Source organism: Papio anubis, chromosome 18 (genome assembly GCF_008728515.1).
Source record: "Papio anubis isolate 15944 chromosome 18, Panubis1.0, whole genome shotgun sequence".
Lineage (NCBI taxonomy): Eukaryota > Metazoa > Chordata > Mammalia > Primates > Cercopithecidae > Papio > Papio anubis.
In genome coordinates this window covers 14939339-14957529 of record NC_044993.1, presented here as the reverse complement: position 1 = coordinate 14957529, position 18191 = coordinate 14939339, and the positions used below count along the sequence as shown (strand labels likewise).

The 18191-nt window shown below is 52.3% G+C and overlaps 1 protein-coding gene across 3 annotated transcripts in view; it reads left to right on the top strand.

Annotated features, from left to right (window-relative positions):
- The window catches only part of ZNRF1 (zinc and ring finger 1), a 116017-nt gene extending 100086 nt beyond the window's left edge, over positions 1 to 15931 (top strand). The window contains exons 3-5 of one of the 3 annotated variants that reach the window (XM_003917177.4): positions 9987 to 10092; positions 11693 to 11782; positions 12955 to 15931. In XM_003917177.4, coding sequence (XP_003917226.1) covers positions 9987 to 10092; positions 11693 to 11750 — 164 coding nt within the window. In that variant the 3' untranslated portion in view covers positions 11751 to 11782; positions 12955 to 15931. Of the gene's footprint in view, positions 1 to 9986; positions 10093 to 11692; positions 11783 to 12638; positions 12847 to 12954 lie in introns of those variants that run through there. The other 2 variants (XM_009196864.4, XM_009196865.3) reach the window with 2 other exon arrangements.
- The last annotated feature ends 2260 nt before the right edge of the window (positions 15932 to 18191 follow it).

Genomic DNA, 18191 nt, shown 5'->3' with positions numbered 1-18191 from the left:
AGGAGCCTTCCCTGCGTCTCACAGCCCTCCCCAGCCACGGCCTCAAAAACCCTATTCACTTCTTTCCCACATGTGTGGAGACCTCATGAAGTCCTCCGTTTGTCCTGTGGGTTGCTAGGGCGTTCTCTGTAGACACTGCGTTTGTTGTAGGAAGAATACAAAGAAGCCTCAGAGGGGCTCAGCCTGAGAAAACCTGGTTCTCAGCAAGAACTTTGCAAGAGCAGCCGTGGAGGACAGAGTGCTCTTGGGCCCCCATGCCCCAAATGCAGAGTTACCCCCACTGCCCTGTAGAGAACAGGGAAGGTGAGCCTCTCCAGCTCCTCTGCCAGAGAACTGCCTGGGACGCCACCATGTGTCCCCATGTCCCCCTCTGTATCAGCACTTGAGTGCCTGGTGCTGTTGGTTCACCCCCCTATACCCCACCACCGGCAGCCTCACCCAAGGCTACAGAAACCACACTGGGAGCCAGGGCCCCCTTAGAGGAAGGGGAGGTTGGCCAGCCAGCCTGAGGCATGACCACTGCTCCTCTGGTTCTGGTTCTAGTTTTTCCTTTGTCCTGGAATTGAGAAGCAGGCCACCTCCTCAAGGGTGTGTGTGTCTCTGTATGTGTACGTGTGTGTGTGTGTGTGTGTGTGTGTGCGCGTGTAAACTAGAGGCTTTAAACCTAAGGATCTTTTTTGCAAAAGCCAGTCCTTTACCACTGGAGGCAAAGAGAGGCCGGTTGTCTCCAGTCCTTCCAGTGGACTTTGTCTCAAGGTGGTGAAGTGCTTTGTTCAGAAACAATGGTCTGGCCCTCTGTGGACACTGTTCATGTGGTATGGACTCCTCATGTTCAGTCTTTGTCTTCTCTGAAGACCCTAAACCTTCCAGGTAAGAAGAGAGCATTTGCTTCCAGGGGTGTATGTGGAGTGGGCATCCCCAGGCACGCCCAGGGCCTGCTCCAGCTCAGAGGGAGCAGACCGTGGGCCAAGGTTCGGGAGCTCCGATGTTTTCTCCGTGATTTGTCATCATCCCACCCTCACCTGCTGCATGTTACCTTTTCTAATTTAAAAAAAGACTTCAGAGTCAGAGGTGTGAGTTCTTGGAATCTTTCTGGAAAGGGGGTCAGGTGGGGCTTTCTTAGAGAGTGAAGAGATTTCTTATGAAGATTCACTAGAACTCCTGGTCACTCCCCTGAAGACTTCCCATTTACACACACACTTTCTGTGGTTGTTGGCACCAATTGCAGAAATTTTTAGAAAATTTATGATGGTTATATAAGATGAAATTTAGTTAACCACCAAAGGAAAAAAGTAGAAACCTCCTAAATGAGGCAGATAGAAAGTAGTATTTTTCTTATTATGAGGGTTGGCCTGAGTGGTGGGTTGGAAGGCCTCCAGTAGCTGCCTGCCAGCTTAGAAAAAACACAACTTATGAAAGGCAAGACTAGTTTAACTGGTTTAGCCAGTGCCTGATGCTCTGAGGACAGGCACCTGGCTGGGGAGGTTTGGGAATGTGCTGAGCCCCTGCTGGAGGGGCAGGGAAGGGCGGTCGGTCGACCCCAGAGCACCGAACGTTAAACCCCCTGTCCTCCTAAGTGCCTTCCTGGAAGGTGAGGATAATGTATAGAAGGGAGGGGGTTTGTTGCTTCTTTTTTGTGGGTAAGATGGATCAACCCGAATGGGTCTTTTAATTTCTCTCCCTTTCTAACATCTCTGTTTGTGACTCTGAGAGTGAGGGACCGTGCCCTAAAGAATACGCACTCACATTTTTACCCTGAGTCTCTGGGCTAGCAGAACAAGCGTGGAGATGGGGGTCTGATTGACGATGCTCTGAATGGAAGAGCATCGTAATCCTGTGGAGTTGTGCAGATGACCTGCTGTTAACTGAAAGCTTAGGGGTCCTCGGCCTAGGGAGAATCTGGGGGGCAGCAGGTTCATTTGCCAGCAGCACCAAGGAGAGCTCCCTTCAGCTGTGTTCTGGGGGGCGGAAGCCCATGCCCAGCTTCTTACGTCATGATGCCCTCTTCCTCCCCTCTGCCAAAGGCCATTGCCCCCATCTTCAAGGCTCTTGAGATGCTAAATGTCACACAAGCTATCTTTTAAAGTCAAAGGAGGCCAGGTGCAGTGGCTCACGCCTGTCATCCCAACACTTTGGGAAGCCAAGATTGCTTGAGCTCAGGAATTTGAAACCAGCCTGGGCAACATAGTGAGACCCCATTTACTAAAAATAAAAATTTTGTCTGACATGGTGGCAAGCGCCTGTAGTCCCAGCTACTCAGGAGGCCGAGGTGAGAGGACCACTTGAGGCCAGGAGATCGAGGCAGCAGCGGGCTTGATCACGCCACTGCACTCCAGCCTAGGCAACAGAGTTTGACCCTGTCTCAAAAAATAAAATATAAAATAAAAATGTGAGAGGATCTGGCTTCCTGGAAAAGCAGAAATGGCTCCGGCTGTAGCCTGCCCTGTGCCTGCAGGCACTTCTTTGTCCTGTGTCTCCTCCTCTCAGAGACCCTGTGGTCAGGATGAAAGCACCCTACCCTTTCCCTGCCTGGGGAAACTGGGTGCTGGCTGAGGAGTTTGCCCAGCCTTGCCTGGGGCACTGCCCAGAGCCATTGTTAGATGCTATACGGGCTGGAATCAGGCTGGACAGGCTGGAGTCAGACTGCGGAGGTGTCTGTCCTGTTACTCCTCCTACAGGAGGGCAGGGAGGGGCAGGTGACCGCTCACCCAAGGTGTCCAGTTGTTGCTGACCAGCTGTACCAACCGCCAGACTGGCTGCTGCTGAGTGCATGAGGAGCGAAAGCGATGAGGGCAGGCCTGCGGGGCCCTGACACAAGTGGGGAAACCAGAAACAGGTGGCTACAGGAAAGGGGACTGTGGGAGGGAGCTGTGGTGGCCTCAGTAGGAAAGTATGGAGCACTCCAGGCCTGAGCTTTAGTTGGCTGTCCCCACTATCCTCATTGCGGGTGACCCAGCTCACCAAAACAATTGTATTGCACTTCAAAGGCCTGGGGAGTTGGATGGGCCACTGCTAGTAGGCCATGCTCTCTGCTCAAGGTCACCCCATTGCCTGAAGAGCACAGCCCCCCAGATTTCCCAAAAGGGGAGCTGACAAGGCCTGGCATGGGTGGCACTGCCCTGTCCTGTCCTTGGCAGACTGGGCCAGCAGCTCTGCATGCTGAAGAGGCGGCAGGACCAGGCACTCCACCGCACCTAGGCTGGAAATGAGGCCAGAGGGCGGAACCTGAGCCTCTGCGTCATTTGCTAGGGGTTTCCCTTCTGACTCCCACCTTCCTTCTCTGTGGGCCCGTAATGTCCACCAGGCCCAAGTGGAGATGGAGAGGTATGTTCCTGCATTCAGCTGCTGCCTCGGAGCTGCACGAGCTTTCCCTCCCAGCCAGGTGCAGACCTGTGTCTGCAGCTGTGTGAGCCTCATCCCTCCATACTTCTAGCAGCTCCAGGGTCTCTTGAGGATGTGTTGCCAGAGCTCTCCGCAGGACACTCAAGCCTGGCGTGGTGGAGGGCAGGTGTGCGTCTGTCCTGTCTGGTCTGTTCACTCAGTGACCAGGTTCCTGCATCCACCTCGGGCCCCCTGCACACACTTCACAGAAAGAGGGAGATGTGAGTGAAGTGCCTGTGAGATGGGTGGTGGTTTCCAGCCCCGAGGGAAGACACCCTTATGGACTGGTCTTTTAAGGAAAAGGGGCCGGTCGCTGGGTGGCAGAAACTTGGGCTTGGGAGTCATCACCACTTAGCAGCTGCATGAGCTTATCCGGAGATCCCCACAGGGGCTTTAGGAGTCATGATCTGTGTGTCTGGGGAGTTACCTGCATATAGCTGGCTCAGAGAAGTAAGGCTGTTTTTCTCCTCCTCCTGGATATCTTTGCTTTGACAAATAGCAGCTGTCAGAAGCACCGTGCCTGGATCCCAAGGAGGGAGCAGAAGATGCCACCGCCTCCCACCCCTGGCCCATCACAGGCGTCATCCCTCCCTCCTGTTTTGGCTCTAGGGCTGTGCCTGCCATTCTGGTTTGGTTCCCTGGTCTGGTTAGAGGGACAGGCACTGGCACCATCCCCGGCCAGGCCAAACACACTTCCAAGCTCCCCCTTGGGCAGTGACATTGGCTGGTGTTGTACAGTGGTGTCAGGAAACTTGAGAGGTGCTTGAGAGCTAGTAAGAAAAGGGCAGAACCCAAATGGCAGAACGTTTGGCTTTGTTCCTGTGTTCTTATCCGGCAGCATTTGGTTTTTTGTTTGTTTGTTTAATTTTTTTTTAAATTAAAAAAAAATTAGTCACCCAGGCTGGAGTGCAGTGGTGCAGTCTCGGCTCACTGCAAGCTCTGCCTCCCGGGTTCACACCATTCTCCTACCTCAGCCTCCCGAGTAGCTGGGACTACAGGTACCCGCCACCACGCCCGACTAATTTTTTTTTGTATTTTTTAGTAGCAACAGGGTTTCACCGTATTAGCCAGGATGATCTCGATCTCCTGACCTTGTGATCCACCCGCCTCAGCCTCCCAAAGTGCTGGGATTTCAGGTGTGAGCCACTGCGCATGACCATCCGGCAGCATTTGTTGAACTCCTTCTCTGGGGGCCTGGAGATACCAGGGGACATTTGACTCCATCTGCCACAGAGTCTCAGTTTGTGTGGGCCAGGATCCTGGGTTTTGTGCTGCAAGGCCGCCGCCATGGCTTTTCTCTGACTGCAGGCAGCAGGTTCGCGTCAGATGCTTCTGGAAGTCTTGTAGGAACCAGTTGATAGTCAAGCATCAGCTTCAGCCATTTCCACTTCCCTGCTAGGATCCCAGGGACATCCGGAGGCCACTAACTCCCACAGCCCCAGGGGTGGGGACAGGAAGTTGTACTCAGCCCACTCCAACCTCTTGCTGGGTTTGTGTGCCTCCTGCCTTCTGCCGTGGAAGAATGCTGCTCCCTGGGCACTGGGCTCTGTGTGGGCACTGCTGGCTTCCCCATGCAGTCTGAGTGGAAGCCCACGACTCCTCCCTATTGCCAGGAACCTCCAGGTGGCCTTTTGCAGCCAGTGGCTCTTGGTCCCAGTGAAATGTGCTCCCTGCCATGTGCCAGCCTGCATGGGGTGCCTGCACATTTTAGTTCTTCCCACCAGTGCCGCAGACTCAGGCCAGCTGGTAAGGCACAACACTGCACTGCATAAAACCGCCTTGTGGAGTGGTGAGGAAAAGCTGCCTCTAACCTTCCTGTGCTCAAGTCCGAGTCCTTTAGTGCACAGGCCTTCTGTCCCAGGACAAGAAGAATCGCCCTCGTGCCCCCTGCCTTTCCCCTTCCCCTTCCCCTTCCCTTTCCACCAGTGAGGTTCAGTGCAAAAAGAAAGGAGAGTGAAGTACAGTCTTGTTATACAGCACCTAAGCCTTATCCTCATACCTGCCTGTCCCTTCCCTGAATCCATCACCTCCTGCGGGGCGATGAGGGAGACCACATGTGCCCTCCTGGAGCTGACACAGATAGGGAGAGAATACACCTGGTGTGGGAAGCTGTATGGGACCCAGATAATTCTAGCTAGTCCCTTCGGCTCACAGTGGAGTATACTAATCAGTAGGAGAAAATGCAAAGGGAAACTACTTCGGAATCAGTAATTGCTGTGTTCCCAGGAAATCCTCCTTAAGTATGGAGGGGAAGGAATGCTTTAGAGGAAACTAAGGGCTGTAGCCCATACACTCATGTCATAGATGAGGTGCCCAAGACAAAGAGAGTAGGGAATACAGGTCCAAGAATGTCTGCAGGATGACTCTGCCCTCACTAAGCTATGCCATTTTTCCTCCCATCTATGTTGAGGTTTTTCCCTCTGTTTTATTATGAAGAATGTCAAACACACAGCAAAGTTTTTATGTTTTTTGAGACAGTCTTATTCTGTCACCCAGGCTGGAGTGCAGTGGCACAATCTTGGCTCACTGCAACCTCTGCCTCCCATGTTCAAATGATTCTCCTGCCTCAGCCTCCCAAGTAGCTGGGACTACAGGTGCGCGCCACCATGCCTGCCTAATTTTTGTTTTTTTGGTAGAGACAGGCTTTCACCATGTTTGCCGCACTGGTCTCAAACTCCTGACTTCAGGTGATCCATCTGCCTCAGCGTCCCAGAATGCTGTGATTACAGGCGTGAACCACTGCACCCGGTGTACAGCAAAGTTGAAAGTGTGTAAAGAACACCCCTATTGCTGGGGCACGATGGCTCACACCTGTAATCCCAGCACTTTGGGAGGCCAGGGTAGGTGGGTCATGAGGTCAAGAGATCAAGACCATCCTGGCCAACATGGTGAAACCCCGTCTGTACTAAAAATACAAAAATTACCCGGGCATGGTGGCGCACACCTGTAGTCCCAGCTACTCAGGTGGTTGAGGCAGGAGAAATGCTTGAACCCGGGAGGCAGAGCTTGCAGTGAGCTGAGATCCGGCCACTGCACTCCAGCCTGGGCGACAGAGCGAGACTCCGTCTCAAAAAAAACGAGAACACCCCTGTTACACAACACAGGCACCACCTGGAGTCTGCAGTGTACTAGACCCGTTTATCCATCCACCAACCCATCTTATCCTTCTGATGCATTTCATAGTAAAATGCAAACACCAGTATGCTTCCCTGTCGGGGTTTTTAACTAAAGTAGTGCACATTCGAGGCCGGGCGCAGTGGCTCACACCTGTAATCCCAGCACTTTGGGAGGCCGAGGCGGGTGGATCACGAGGTCAGGAGATTGAGACCATCCTGGCTAACACGGTGAAACCCCGTCTCTTCCAAAAATACAAATAATTAGCCGGGCGTGGTGGCGGGCGCCTGTAATACCAGCTACTTGGGAGGCTGAGGCAGGAGAATGGCGTGAACCCGGGAGGCAGAGCTTGCAGTGAGCCGAGATCGCACCACTGCATTCCAGCCTGGGTGACAGAGCAAGACTCCATCTCAAAAAAAAAAAAAAAAAGAAAAAAGAAAAAAATAAAGTAGTGCACATTCGAACACTACAGAAGTACATAAAAGGATTTTTCTCCAGGTCCTCCTTTCCTCTACCACTATGAAAGTGTGTGCATCCTTCCAGACTTTGATCTGTGCCTACACACGCATTTGAATATGTATGGTAGCTAGTGCTTTCAAGCAGGGGGATCACGCCCATGTGTTCATCCACTACTTGCCATGTTTGGAGTCTGAGGGGACAGACACTCCAGCAGCAGACTCTGTGCCATCTCCCTTCTCAGTTTGTGTCGCCCTTTCAGGCGGGCCCTCAGGCTAGCCAGATGTTCCAGACAGAAAATGACCACAAGTTGTCCTGGTGGCCAGGAAGCGAGTGACTTCTCTCGCAGCTCATGTGCCTGGGGACTTAAAGATCGAATCGGTTCCATTTTATGCTTTTTCCTTGGGGTTCCTGGTAGGGGGCTTTGAGGAGTGGAAGCCATAGCCTTCTGGGCCTTGAAGAATCTTCATTTTATGGGCCCCAGGTGTTTGCCTTTCCACCGAAATAATAAGAGAACACAAAGAAACAGCAGTGAGAAGGCCTCTCAAGCAGAGGGTCCCAGTCCCAGCCCCACCATCCGCGAACCCTCTCATGAGGTGTGTGACTTCCTTGGGCTTCCGGATCCTCATTCGCAAAATGAGAATAATACCGGGTGACCTGCCCAGCTTGGAATATGGTGAGGCTCAAAGGAAAACACGCACACGTGTTTGTCATTGGCAGTGTTCGGGACAGTTAAGCTCCTTTAGTGATGGAGAAGGGATCCTGCCACAAGCTCTGCCTTCTTCACAGCCGAGACACTGCTCTCCTGATACTTCCCCTGTGGCGTGGAGAACTTCTGGGTCGCCTTTTGTTCACGCCGCCTTTCACCTGCCCTTCAAATTCTCATGTCAGCCTGGGTTTGTCTTCTGCCTTCTTTGGATTTTGGTCTGAACTTTCTCCCCGGACTGCCTTTTTATCCCACATCCATGCCTGGCACCCATGTCTCTGTTCCAAACCTCAGCTCTAGGCTTCAGCAGCCTCCTGGAGGTCTCCGTCAGCTGGCCAGGCCTCCTCCCACCCAACTCAAAATCCGTCCCTTCCTTCTCATGCTTTCCTTCTGGACACCCTCCCTTAGTGCAGGCACCTGCTGGTTGCCCCGCTGCCCCCATCGGCACACGCAGGGCTGCTGCGCACTCCTTGTTGTCAGCCCCAGTCACCACAACAGAACACAAGGCTGTTCCCTGTGCCCAGAATCTCCCGTCACCACCCCAGCCTCATCCATCCTCAACCTTCTCCAAAGCCTTCCTGGAACAGCCTGATGAGGTCTCTTTCTCCATACCCTCGCCCCTGGGCCTGTGCGTCAGAAGATGTCCTGGAAGTCCTCATGCTGTGCCTTTTGGTCTCCTTGTTCGGCATCCCTACTAGTCTGTGAGCTGCTTGAATCCCAAGATCACGACTATTCACTGTCGCCAGCACGCAGAATGTCATAGGAGTTAATAAAAACCACTGGGTTCCCACAGGTGCAAGTAGCTTCCTTCCATTTCTTCTTTTTGGGATGGTGAGCAGGGTCATTTTTGTTTCTTTCTTTTTAAACATTGAGATGAAATTCACCATAAAATTAACCATTTTTGTATGTGCAATTTAATAGCATTTAGGACATTCACAACCCCCATCTTTATCTGGTTCCAAACACTTCATTGCCCCACAAGAAAACCTCTGATGTGATTCCACTTATATGAGGTAGCTAAAATAGTCAAACTCACAGAAGCAGAGAGGAGAAAACTAGTGGCGGCCAGGGGCTGGGCGGCGTGGAGGGGAGTGGTGGATTAATGGGTGTAACATTTTAGTTATGCAAGATGAGTAAGTTCTAGACATCTCCCGTACAACATAGTGCCTACAGTTGACAATACTGTATTGTATACTTGAAGATTCATTAAGAGGATACAGCATATGTTAGTCTTACCACAAAAAAGTTTTTAAAAGGGGAAAAACGGGTCGGGCGTGGTGGCTCATGCCTTAATCCCAGCACTTTGAGAGGCCAAGGTGGGCAGATCACAAGGTCAGAAGTTCAAGACCAGCCCGGCCAACATGGTGAAAGCCATCTCTACTAAAAATACAAAAATGAGCCAGACGTAGTGGTGGGCGCCTGTAATCCCAGCTACTTGGGAGGCTGAGACAGGAGAATCACTTGAACCCAGGAGGCGGGGGTTGCAGTGAGCCGAGATAGTGCCACTACACTGCAGCCTGGGCGACAAAGTGAGACTCTACCTCAAATAAAAGGGTGGGGGAAAGAAAACCCCTTCCCCATTAAGTAGTCACTCCCCGTTTACCCCGTCCCCAATCCCAATCTCCTTTCTCTCTATGAATGTATCTATTCTGGACATTTCATATGAGTGGGTTCATACAATAGGTGGTTTCTTTTACTTTATGTAATATTTTTGACGTTTATCCATGTTGTAGCATGTGGCAGTTCTTCCTTTTCCTGACTGAGTAGTATTCCATCGTCTGGATACATCATCTCTGTGTATCCGTTGCACAGCTGGTAGACACTGGGTTGTTTCCACCTTTGGGCTGTTGTGAACAACGCTGCTGTGAACCTCCATGCACAAGGATTTTCTTGGGGACCAGTTTCTTCCTCTCATTCTTGCCTCCTACCACTCTCCCCATTACCATATTTTTCCAAACCAGACATCAGCGCACCAGCTGCGTGTGTGTTTAGGGAAAGCATCTGTGGAGGGAAACAGCTTGCCTCATGTTGCCCCTGCTTCGTGTCTACCCTTCTCCAAGCCTTTTTTGTCCACTGTCACCTAGGCTTTTGGTTAATTGCGTGTTGGGATTAATCCCATTTTGTCTTTGGGTAATTAACATGTAGTGTCCACGCATTATCTATCTCCATGGTGAGAGTCAAGGTCCCTCTTAGGTTTCTGTGTCCCCTGCAGAGCCGAGCACAGCTTGGGGCAGCTTAGCAGTTCCCTAGTTCCTAGGGTCTCGCCTGCCCCGTGCCACCTGTCCACTGGTGACTAACCCTCTTGCACTCTCCCCTGTCCCCCTTGCAGATGATGTGCTGACTAAAGATGCGGGTGAGTGTGTGATCTGCCTGGAGGAGCTGCTGCAGGGGGACACGATAGCCAGGCTGCCCTGCCTGTGCATCTATCACAAAAGGTAGGAGGGGTTGGCAGGGTAGCTCAGTGCACCCCACCTCCCAGAGGGGCAGACCCCCATCTCCAGCCATTCTGTTTCCTTTGGTTATGGGATGATCTCTCCCCCAACCTCTGGCTCCGAGTGGGTAAGGCCAGAGGCTGTCAGACAGGTGTCCATTGTGCCGGCGGGAAGGTGTGGGCATCCCAAGCGCAGGGCAGAGCTGAGTTGCCAGAGGTGTGCTCTGGTTTGAGGACTCAGGTGGTGGGAGCTGATGGGGAGGCCTGTAGAGCCTCACAGGTTGGAGGAGCTTAGGATCCCACCGGGAAGGTTGGTTCTCCGTCTGTCTCCCTGCCTCTTCTTCTACGGGCCCTCTGCTCCGCTGGGGGAGAACATCAATCTGTGCGAGGAAGGCCAGGTGGAGGGTGTGCCCACTGCCTTGCACTGGCCTTCTCCCTAGAGGGCCAGGAGGCAGGAAGAGCCATTTCCTGTGGGGCCACAGCACTGGGAGCAGTTGTAAGTAGCAGGCCCAGATTCACCCTCAGGCTCCAGTGTGAGCCTGGTCCTTGTTTCCAGCCAGAAGGAAGGCATCCTCTTGCCCAAGAGAGGAGGACACTGTGCTGCCTGTGGCCAGCACCTGCTGAATCCTTGAGCCCAGAGCTTCTTCCTGACACTCAGGTCTTTCAAAGCCTGACTCTCAGGGCCACTGCTGCACAGGATGACAACCAGGCACGACACGCGGCATGGCTGGTGCAGAGGAGGCTCAAGGCTGGCCTGGGAGAGATTCTTGGTCTAGCTCCCAGCACGGAGCCTTGCTTGTGTCCCAGGGAGGCACTAACCAGAACCAGAAAAGGAAATCTTTGACTCTCAGGGAGAATTATGCAAATTATCTGTCTGGTTCCTGTCTTTGAAAATGCCCAGATGTTGGTTTACAAATCAGGAAGCTGTCTTGGGGCAATCTCTGTTCCCTCTTTGATGCAGAGGGCCTTTCTCTGTCAACACTGGAGACCAGGGCTGACTGTCTCTGGTCTGACTCCCCTCCTGCCTCTTGCAGTAAGGACTAGATGCTGCTATCAGCTGATCACGGCTGAGCAGGGTAGAGCTTGGGGCTCTCCTAAGAGGTCACCCACTGGGAGGGAGCCTCACAGCTGTTCTTTTGACCCAGGAGGGAGCTCTTTCAGGACCCTGGCACCCAGAGCCATGGCCCTTCTGCCGTGCCATTGTTCCCACTTCCCTGCCCTTGGAGTCTTAGAGACAGCTGACTAGCTGTCCTGCGGGGTCCACCGCTCTCACCTCACTGGTGGCTGCTGCCATCCTCCTGGGCCCTGTGCACAGAAAGCTTTGGTCCTTCTCAAGGCCACTCTCCCCCTTCCTACAGCACCAGATCCCCCTGAGCCAGTACCCACCACCGCTGCCTCTGGCTGGGCCAAGACTAATCTTGGTGTTCTCCCTTCTTCCTGCTTCAGAAAGTAGCCATATCTGGGGACATGATTGTGTTTCTCTGGGGTCCTTTCAGAAGAGACTTAGGAAGCTCCTGCTCAGGAATCTGGCCCTTTGAAAGAGCCCCTTCAAAGCAGCCTGGGCAGCAGGTAATGTGGTTTCCCTTGCGGCCCCCTCCCACCAGCTGCATAGACTCGTGGTTTGAAGTGAACAGATCTTGTCCGGAACACCCTGCGGACTGACCTGCGGGCTTGCTTGCTGACTCCTCTCAAAGGTGAGCCCGCGTTTGGGGGTGCTCCGGGCTCAAGGCTTGGGGTCAGGTCACTTTGGGGGCATGCAGTTTAGGGAGCAGGGCTGCCCTTATGCCACTGAGAAGAAAGCAGGAGCAGAGGGAAGGAGAACCTTATCAATTAGTCATCTGGAAATGATTTTCCCTGGGAAGGACAAGAGATACAAATCAACATGGGCAGTTATGAAGAACAGGCTCAGAAGAGTTAGGATCAGTTGGGGAAGAGACCAGTACATTCTACATTCCTAAAGAAAGTTCAGGAATATCCCCTGGGAATGTGCACGGGCAGGAAAAGGAGCCTGAGCGCTGGGTTTGTGCCTGGCATGGTCTCATCCTCGCTGAGCTCTGAGTCTCTGCCTCTTCTCTGGTAACGGGGATAATCTCACTCCCTGTTGCCATAAGGACATTGCACTTACTAAACAGACAGCCATGGGCAGCGGTGCATTGTTCCCTGCAAAGTGCTCGTCAGCTATCATTTGACCACTGCTTCTTCCCATGCCGCTTCCAGATGAATCTGTGGCCTCCAGGCCAGACTCGATCTCGATCCCTCCATCCCACAGCACTGGGTGCTGACTCCACACATCGCTCTGGCTCACCGCTGGGTCTGGCCTCCCCATTTCTTCCCCAGGGGTACCCCGCTTGCTGCCAGCCATCCACCCCTGACCCCCATCTCACCTGTCCCTTCCAAGTTCTGGGCTGGCATTTTCCTTTTTCTGGCAAACAAGTAGACAAAACCCCCATAAAAACCAAAAGCCGAACTCCATCTCACAGCCAAAGGTTTTGGGGCCTCTCTTCTTCCCCCTCCCTTTCTCTCTCTCTTGTTTTTGTTTTCTTTTGTTAGGTTTATTTTATTTATTCCAAGTAAACTCTCCCAGAACAGCTGATGATGTCAGACAAATCAGGGACATTTGCTTTTTTTTTTACCTTCACCTCAAAAACTGATGACAAGGGGAGAAGAAAGAGCCAGGGGGAGAGTGAGGCAGGGGAGTAGAACCTGCCCAGGCGCATGGCTGCAAATTCCCCATGTGCTGTTTGGCTTCTGGGGTCCTGTGTAGATGCCCCAGCCCCGCCTGCCCTCTCGGGATGCAGCTGCCCTGGGATGCAGCAGCCAGCCCTCGGCCCGACGGAGCACGACTTATTTATTACGGTCCACACAGGGACAGAGAGCCCCTGCTCCAGGGAGGAGGCTTACCGGACCCTGGGGCAGAGCTGAGCTTGGGACACCAGCGGGAACAGGGCACCCCTTCTGCACTGACTTCCAGATCATGGTTCTCCCTTCCTCCCTGAGGACACCAAATTGGATGAGAGCAAGTTTGAGAGAAGAATGAATCAACTGCTATCCTTCCCCTCACCCCTCAGCCCAGGAGGGAAAGGGCATTTTCTTTTTCATCTTTGAAAGGCATTGTGGGTCTGTCTTTAAAGTGTTTACAAAAAAAAAATTATATAAAAAAAAGTCTAGTGTCGACTGGTGTTTTCCCTCGTGATGTTTACAGCTTGCTGTTTGCTGCCCAGCCATAACCCACTCAGTGACAGACGAACACAGCCAAGCCCTCGCCGCCAGCCTTCTGACGGTGGGCGAGCACACAGTCTCTTCCCCTGCCCCAACTGGCCCTCTCCACCACCAACTTGTCTACTTTGGGTTTGGTTTTTTTCCTTCTATTTTTCTGGCTTGGTTTTTTGCTCTTTTCTCCCCTTGAGACCCTAATATCTTGACTTCATTGCCAAAAAACAACCCATCGAGAACTTTCTTCCCACTGATCCCATCTCTTTTTCCCTTCTTTCCTCCTGGTTCCGGTCAGTTCAGAGGATTTAACAATCACAAGTGTCCTGCAAAAATGCCTGAACATTATTCTTAGGCCCTTGTGGATTTTTTTTTCCAGAAAACTTAAACAAAAAAAGACTTACTAAGAAATATGTACAGCTACCCCTGTTTTCAGGCACTATGTTTGAGAACATTTTAGCCATTGATGTTCACACGTGGCATCAGCCCATGCAAGATAGGTTTCTGTATTTATATATTAAAATACAAAAAAAACTTATAAAATGTTTAAAAAAATGTTCAAAGCTTGGGAGAAAAGCTTTCTTCATTAGTCAAGGTGTTTTGATATGGTATTAAAATGTCTAATAAAAGATACACTGTGTGATTTTATTTTAATGAGGTGTTGTTATACAACCAAGGAATGGGGGCAGGGGCCTGCCCCCCAATCCCTCACCTACCTCCTTAGCATTCCTTCAGGCTGCTGCTCGGGGCTCCAGGTGTGTGAATTGGTCCTCAGACAGGCCTGGGTGGAGGGAGAGTGGCAAGTCAGGCGTGCCTCCTACAAGCTTCCTGACCTCTTAAGCATCATGGAACCAGTCAGCCCTCCTCTGTGGAGTCATTGTGCCGGACCTCTGAAAAGATCTGCAGGGGCCAAGATGTTGCAGCCACTGGAGGCTGCAAGGATGTGGGTTCTTCCAGGTGTGGGCCCAGCCCCCCTCCTTCCAGCCTCTGCTCCCCATCCCACGTTCTACTCGCCCTGCCTGTTCAGTTTGCATCTCAGTGCTGACTCACGGGCATGCTTCATTGAGGCCCAGGAAGAGGCCCTGGTTTGGGGCTGTGCCAGTTCAGAGCCCTTGAACCAGAACCAACTGCTCAGGCTCACAAAAGTTGGCAAAATGCAGGCTGGGCGGGCAGCTCGGGGCAGGGAGCAGCAGTGCAGGCCTGGCCTCTGTCCCCATGCCCCGCGGGCTCCCGGAGCAGCGTTCCAGAGCCTCCTGCAGAGCCAGCGAAGGAAAGCTGTGGAGGGAGACGACTCCACCGCCTCTCTGCTCTGACCCTTCTCAGGCCCGCCTGATGTCTGGACCACCCCCCTGCTGCCACAGCCCCTGGCTCCGCAGTCACCCTCCATCAGATGCTTCCAGAGGCACCTACTGTGTGCAAGGGCATTCACAACAGGCCAGTGGGCAAACGTGAGCCAGGGCCAGCGGAGAAACACTAAAGACGACTCGGTGGTTCAGAGCCTGGGCCTCAGCGCGGGACCCGTCTGGGGTGAAGACCTTGGGGCTGTTGTGAGTCGACGGCAGGAACGTGGGCTCTAGACTGTGCATTCAGGCTCTCCTACTTGGCAGAATGATCTTGGGGAAACGACTTCATCTGAACTTCAGATTTTTCACATGTGAAGTGGGGACAAAACCATGCAGCTCAGAGGTCCCTGTGGGGGCCGGGGGAGCTGCCCTGCAGGTCCTGGCACATGCACAGCAGGCTCCCCATAGCTTTGTCACCACAAAGGGCACTGTTCTATTCACAGCACCTCCTGCTTCTGCCTGGCAACTGTGTCTCCCTGTGCTATATTTAATTCCACCAGCAAAGCTGGCAAGGCAGGGCCCAGCCCTGAAGGAGATCTCCTTGCCTGAGCCCTGGATCTGGAAACGGAGGCTTCAATGTGCCCACCTTGGCGGCTTAAGCCTGCTGCTTTGGCAGTGCCACGGGTGAGCCGAGCAGCTGTGAGTTGGGTGGGGCAGGGCTGTAGCCCACGCCGGGTGCTATTCCAGGCTCCAGGGGCTGGTGCTCATCCCCACCCCCAGCGACTTCAGTCCTACCTGGCACGCTGCAGCCCTCTGCCGGCTGCGGGGTCCTCTGAATCCAGACCCAGGTTGCCTGCTTTTGGTGTGGGGGTGGGATTGGGGCTGTCTGAGCTTCCCAGGTGGAGCTCATGTTTGTGATCCTCTGTCCGGACAGCTTTCCAGAATCCTGTGTTGCCCCTGCTCTGCCTTTCTGGGATGGGAGAGAACGTGAGGGAGCCGGCGAGCAGGTTCTACCCACTCTGCTAAGGGCCTAGCACACTTTGATGAGGTTCCTAGATATGAGCCCCTCACAAAGACCAACCATTCCTCTAACAGCCATTTAAAGGTACTGAAGTTCATGGGAAAATGTCCTCATTCTTAGGAGATAGATGCTGAATTATATAGGTGAATGTCTTCAGGAAATGTGTAGTTTAATTCCAAATGGTTCCCCCCAAAATACACAAAGCAAATAAGGCCAAATTGTTCATTGTTGAATCTGCAGTGACTGGTATTTCAGTGAACAGTGTACTTGTTCTTTCAACTTTTCTGTATGTTTGGAATTTTTCTTAATAAAAGATTGTGGGAAATGGTCATTTGCTGAGCGCCTCCTAGTTGCCAGGCGCTGGAGGGCGCATCAAAGAAGAGTCCTATCCAGCTGCTGCAGGATTCCCACCTGGAGGAGTGGGTGGGTGGCTGGCTGGCTGGAAGGGGAGGGGCGAGAGGGCTGTCTCGGTGATGAGCACACGTGTACTGGGGTGGTTTGGGGAGAGGGCTGAGATTTGTCACCTATCAGCCCTTGGCACGGTCTCTGCTCCCCACCAGGGCAGCACGGGACAGAAACGTCACAGAGTGGCCTCCAGGCTCAGGTCGGTGTCACCACTGTCGGCGGGAGCCCAGTGTTAGCATGGAGCAGGAGAATTGCTTGAAACCTAGGAGGACGTTGGTGGTTTGAGATTATGCACGTAATTTCAGCCTGACAACAGAGAGAAAGACCATCTCAAAAAGGCGCTGTGGCATATAACAAAATCCAGCACTTTGGAAGGCAAGGGCGGGCGGACGCTGTCGTCAAGAGATCGAGACTATCCCACACATGGTGAAACTTAACTTCCTGCTAAAAGAATAAAAATTAGCTAAGGCAGGGGCAAGATCAGACTATATTATAGGGAGCGAGGAGGGGCAGGAGAATCATTTGAACCCGGAGGGTGGAAGTTGCAGTGAGCTGAGATCGCACCACTGCATTCCAGCCTGGTGACAGAGCAAGAGTTTGTCAAAAAAAAGAAGAAAAAGAAATTTTCTGTGAGGCCAGCTCCTGAAACGATCTGCTGTAACCCTAAGACCAGTTGGACCTAGTAGCTGCTGAAGTGACCTGCCATGCCTCTAAGACTAGTTTAATCTACTGTTGTCACTCATCAGTCTGAGCTTGCTAGCTCCCAAAAGCGTATCTAGCACCAGAGAGCTTCTTTCAAAACAATTCATAGTATTTCTCTTGCTCATAAAATTCCCAGACTTCGGCCGGGCGCGGTGGCTCACGCCTGTAATCCCAGCACTTTGGGAGGCCAAGACGGGTGGATCACAAGGTCAGGAGATCGAGACCACGGTGAAACCCCGTCTCTACTAAAAATACAAAAAATTAGCTGGGCGCGGTTGTGGGCGCCTGTAGTCCCGGCTACTCGGGAGGCTGAGGCAGGAGAATGGCGTGAACCCGGGAGGCGGAGCTTGCAGTGAGCCGAGATCGCGCCACTGCACTCCAGCCTGGGCGACAGAGCGAGACTCCGTCTCAAAAAAAAAAATAAAAAATAAATAAAAAATTCCCAGACTTCACTTTGTTCTTCTGACACACTGAAGACTACCCAGTCTATGTGGATGCCTCAAATTGCAATTCTTGCTTCCCAAATAAAACGTTATTTTATTTATATTTTTATTTTTTGAGACAGAGTCTCACTTTGTCACCCAGCTTGGAGTGCAGGGGTGCGATCTTGGCTCGCTGCAACGTTGGCCTCCAGGGTCAAGTGATTCTCCTGCCTCAGCCTCCCAAGTGCTCGGATTACAGGCCTGAGCCACTGCACCCAGTCCCTAAATAAAACATTTTAAATTTAGAGATTCATTTCTATATTTTATTTGACTTTGACAATTGATATACAAAATTAAACATGGTTAGGAAAATCCAGACCATATGAAAATTCCTTAGAATAAATAACCCAGTGTTTTCAACAACTAAATGGCAAAGAAAAAAAAAGATATGGGCCGGGCACGGTGGCTCACGCCTCTAATCCCAGCACTTTGGGCGGCCAAGACGGGCGGATCACTTGAGGTCAGGAGTTCAAGACCAGCCTGGCTAACACAGTGAAACCCCATCTCTACTAAAAAATACAAAAAAAAATTAGCCGGGCGTGGTGGTGGGCGCCTGTAGTCCCAGCTACTCAGGAGGCTGAGGCAGGAGAATGGCGTGAACCCGGGAGGCAGAGCTTGCAGTAAGCCGAGATTGCGCCACTGCACTCCAGCCTGGGCGACAGAGTGAGACTCCGTCTCAGAAAAAAAAAAGAAAAGAAAAGATATGGAGGGGAAATATATATATGAGAAGATATCAAACAATCTGAGTATGTGGATTCATTGGGCCTGAATTTTTTGTTTTGTTTTTGTTTTTGAGATGGAATCTCACTGTTGCTGCCCAGGCTGGAGTGCCATGGTGTGATCTCGGCTCACTGCAACCTCCGCCCCTCGAGTTCAAGCAATTCTCCTGCCTCAGCCTCCTGAGTAGCTGGGACTGCAGGTGCATGCCAACAGGCCCAGCTAATTTTTTTGTGTGTTTTTAGTAAAGACGGGGTTTTACCATGTTGGCCAGGCTGGTCTT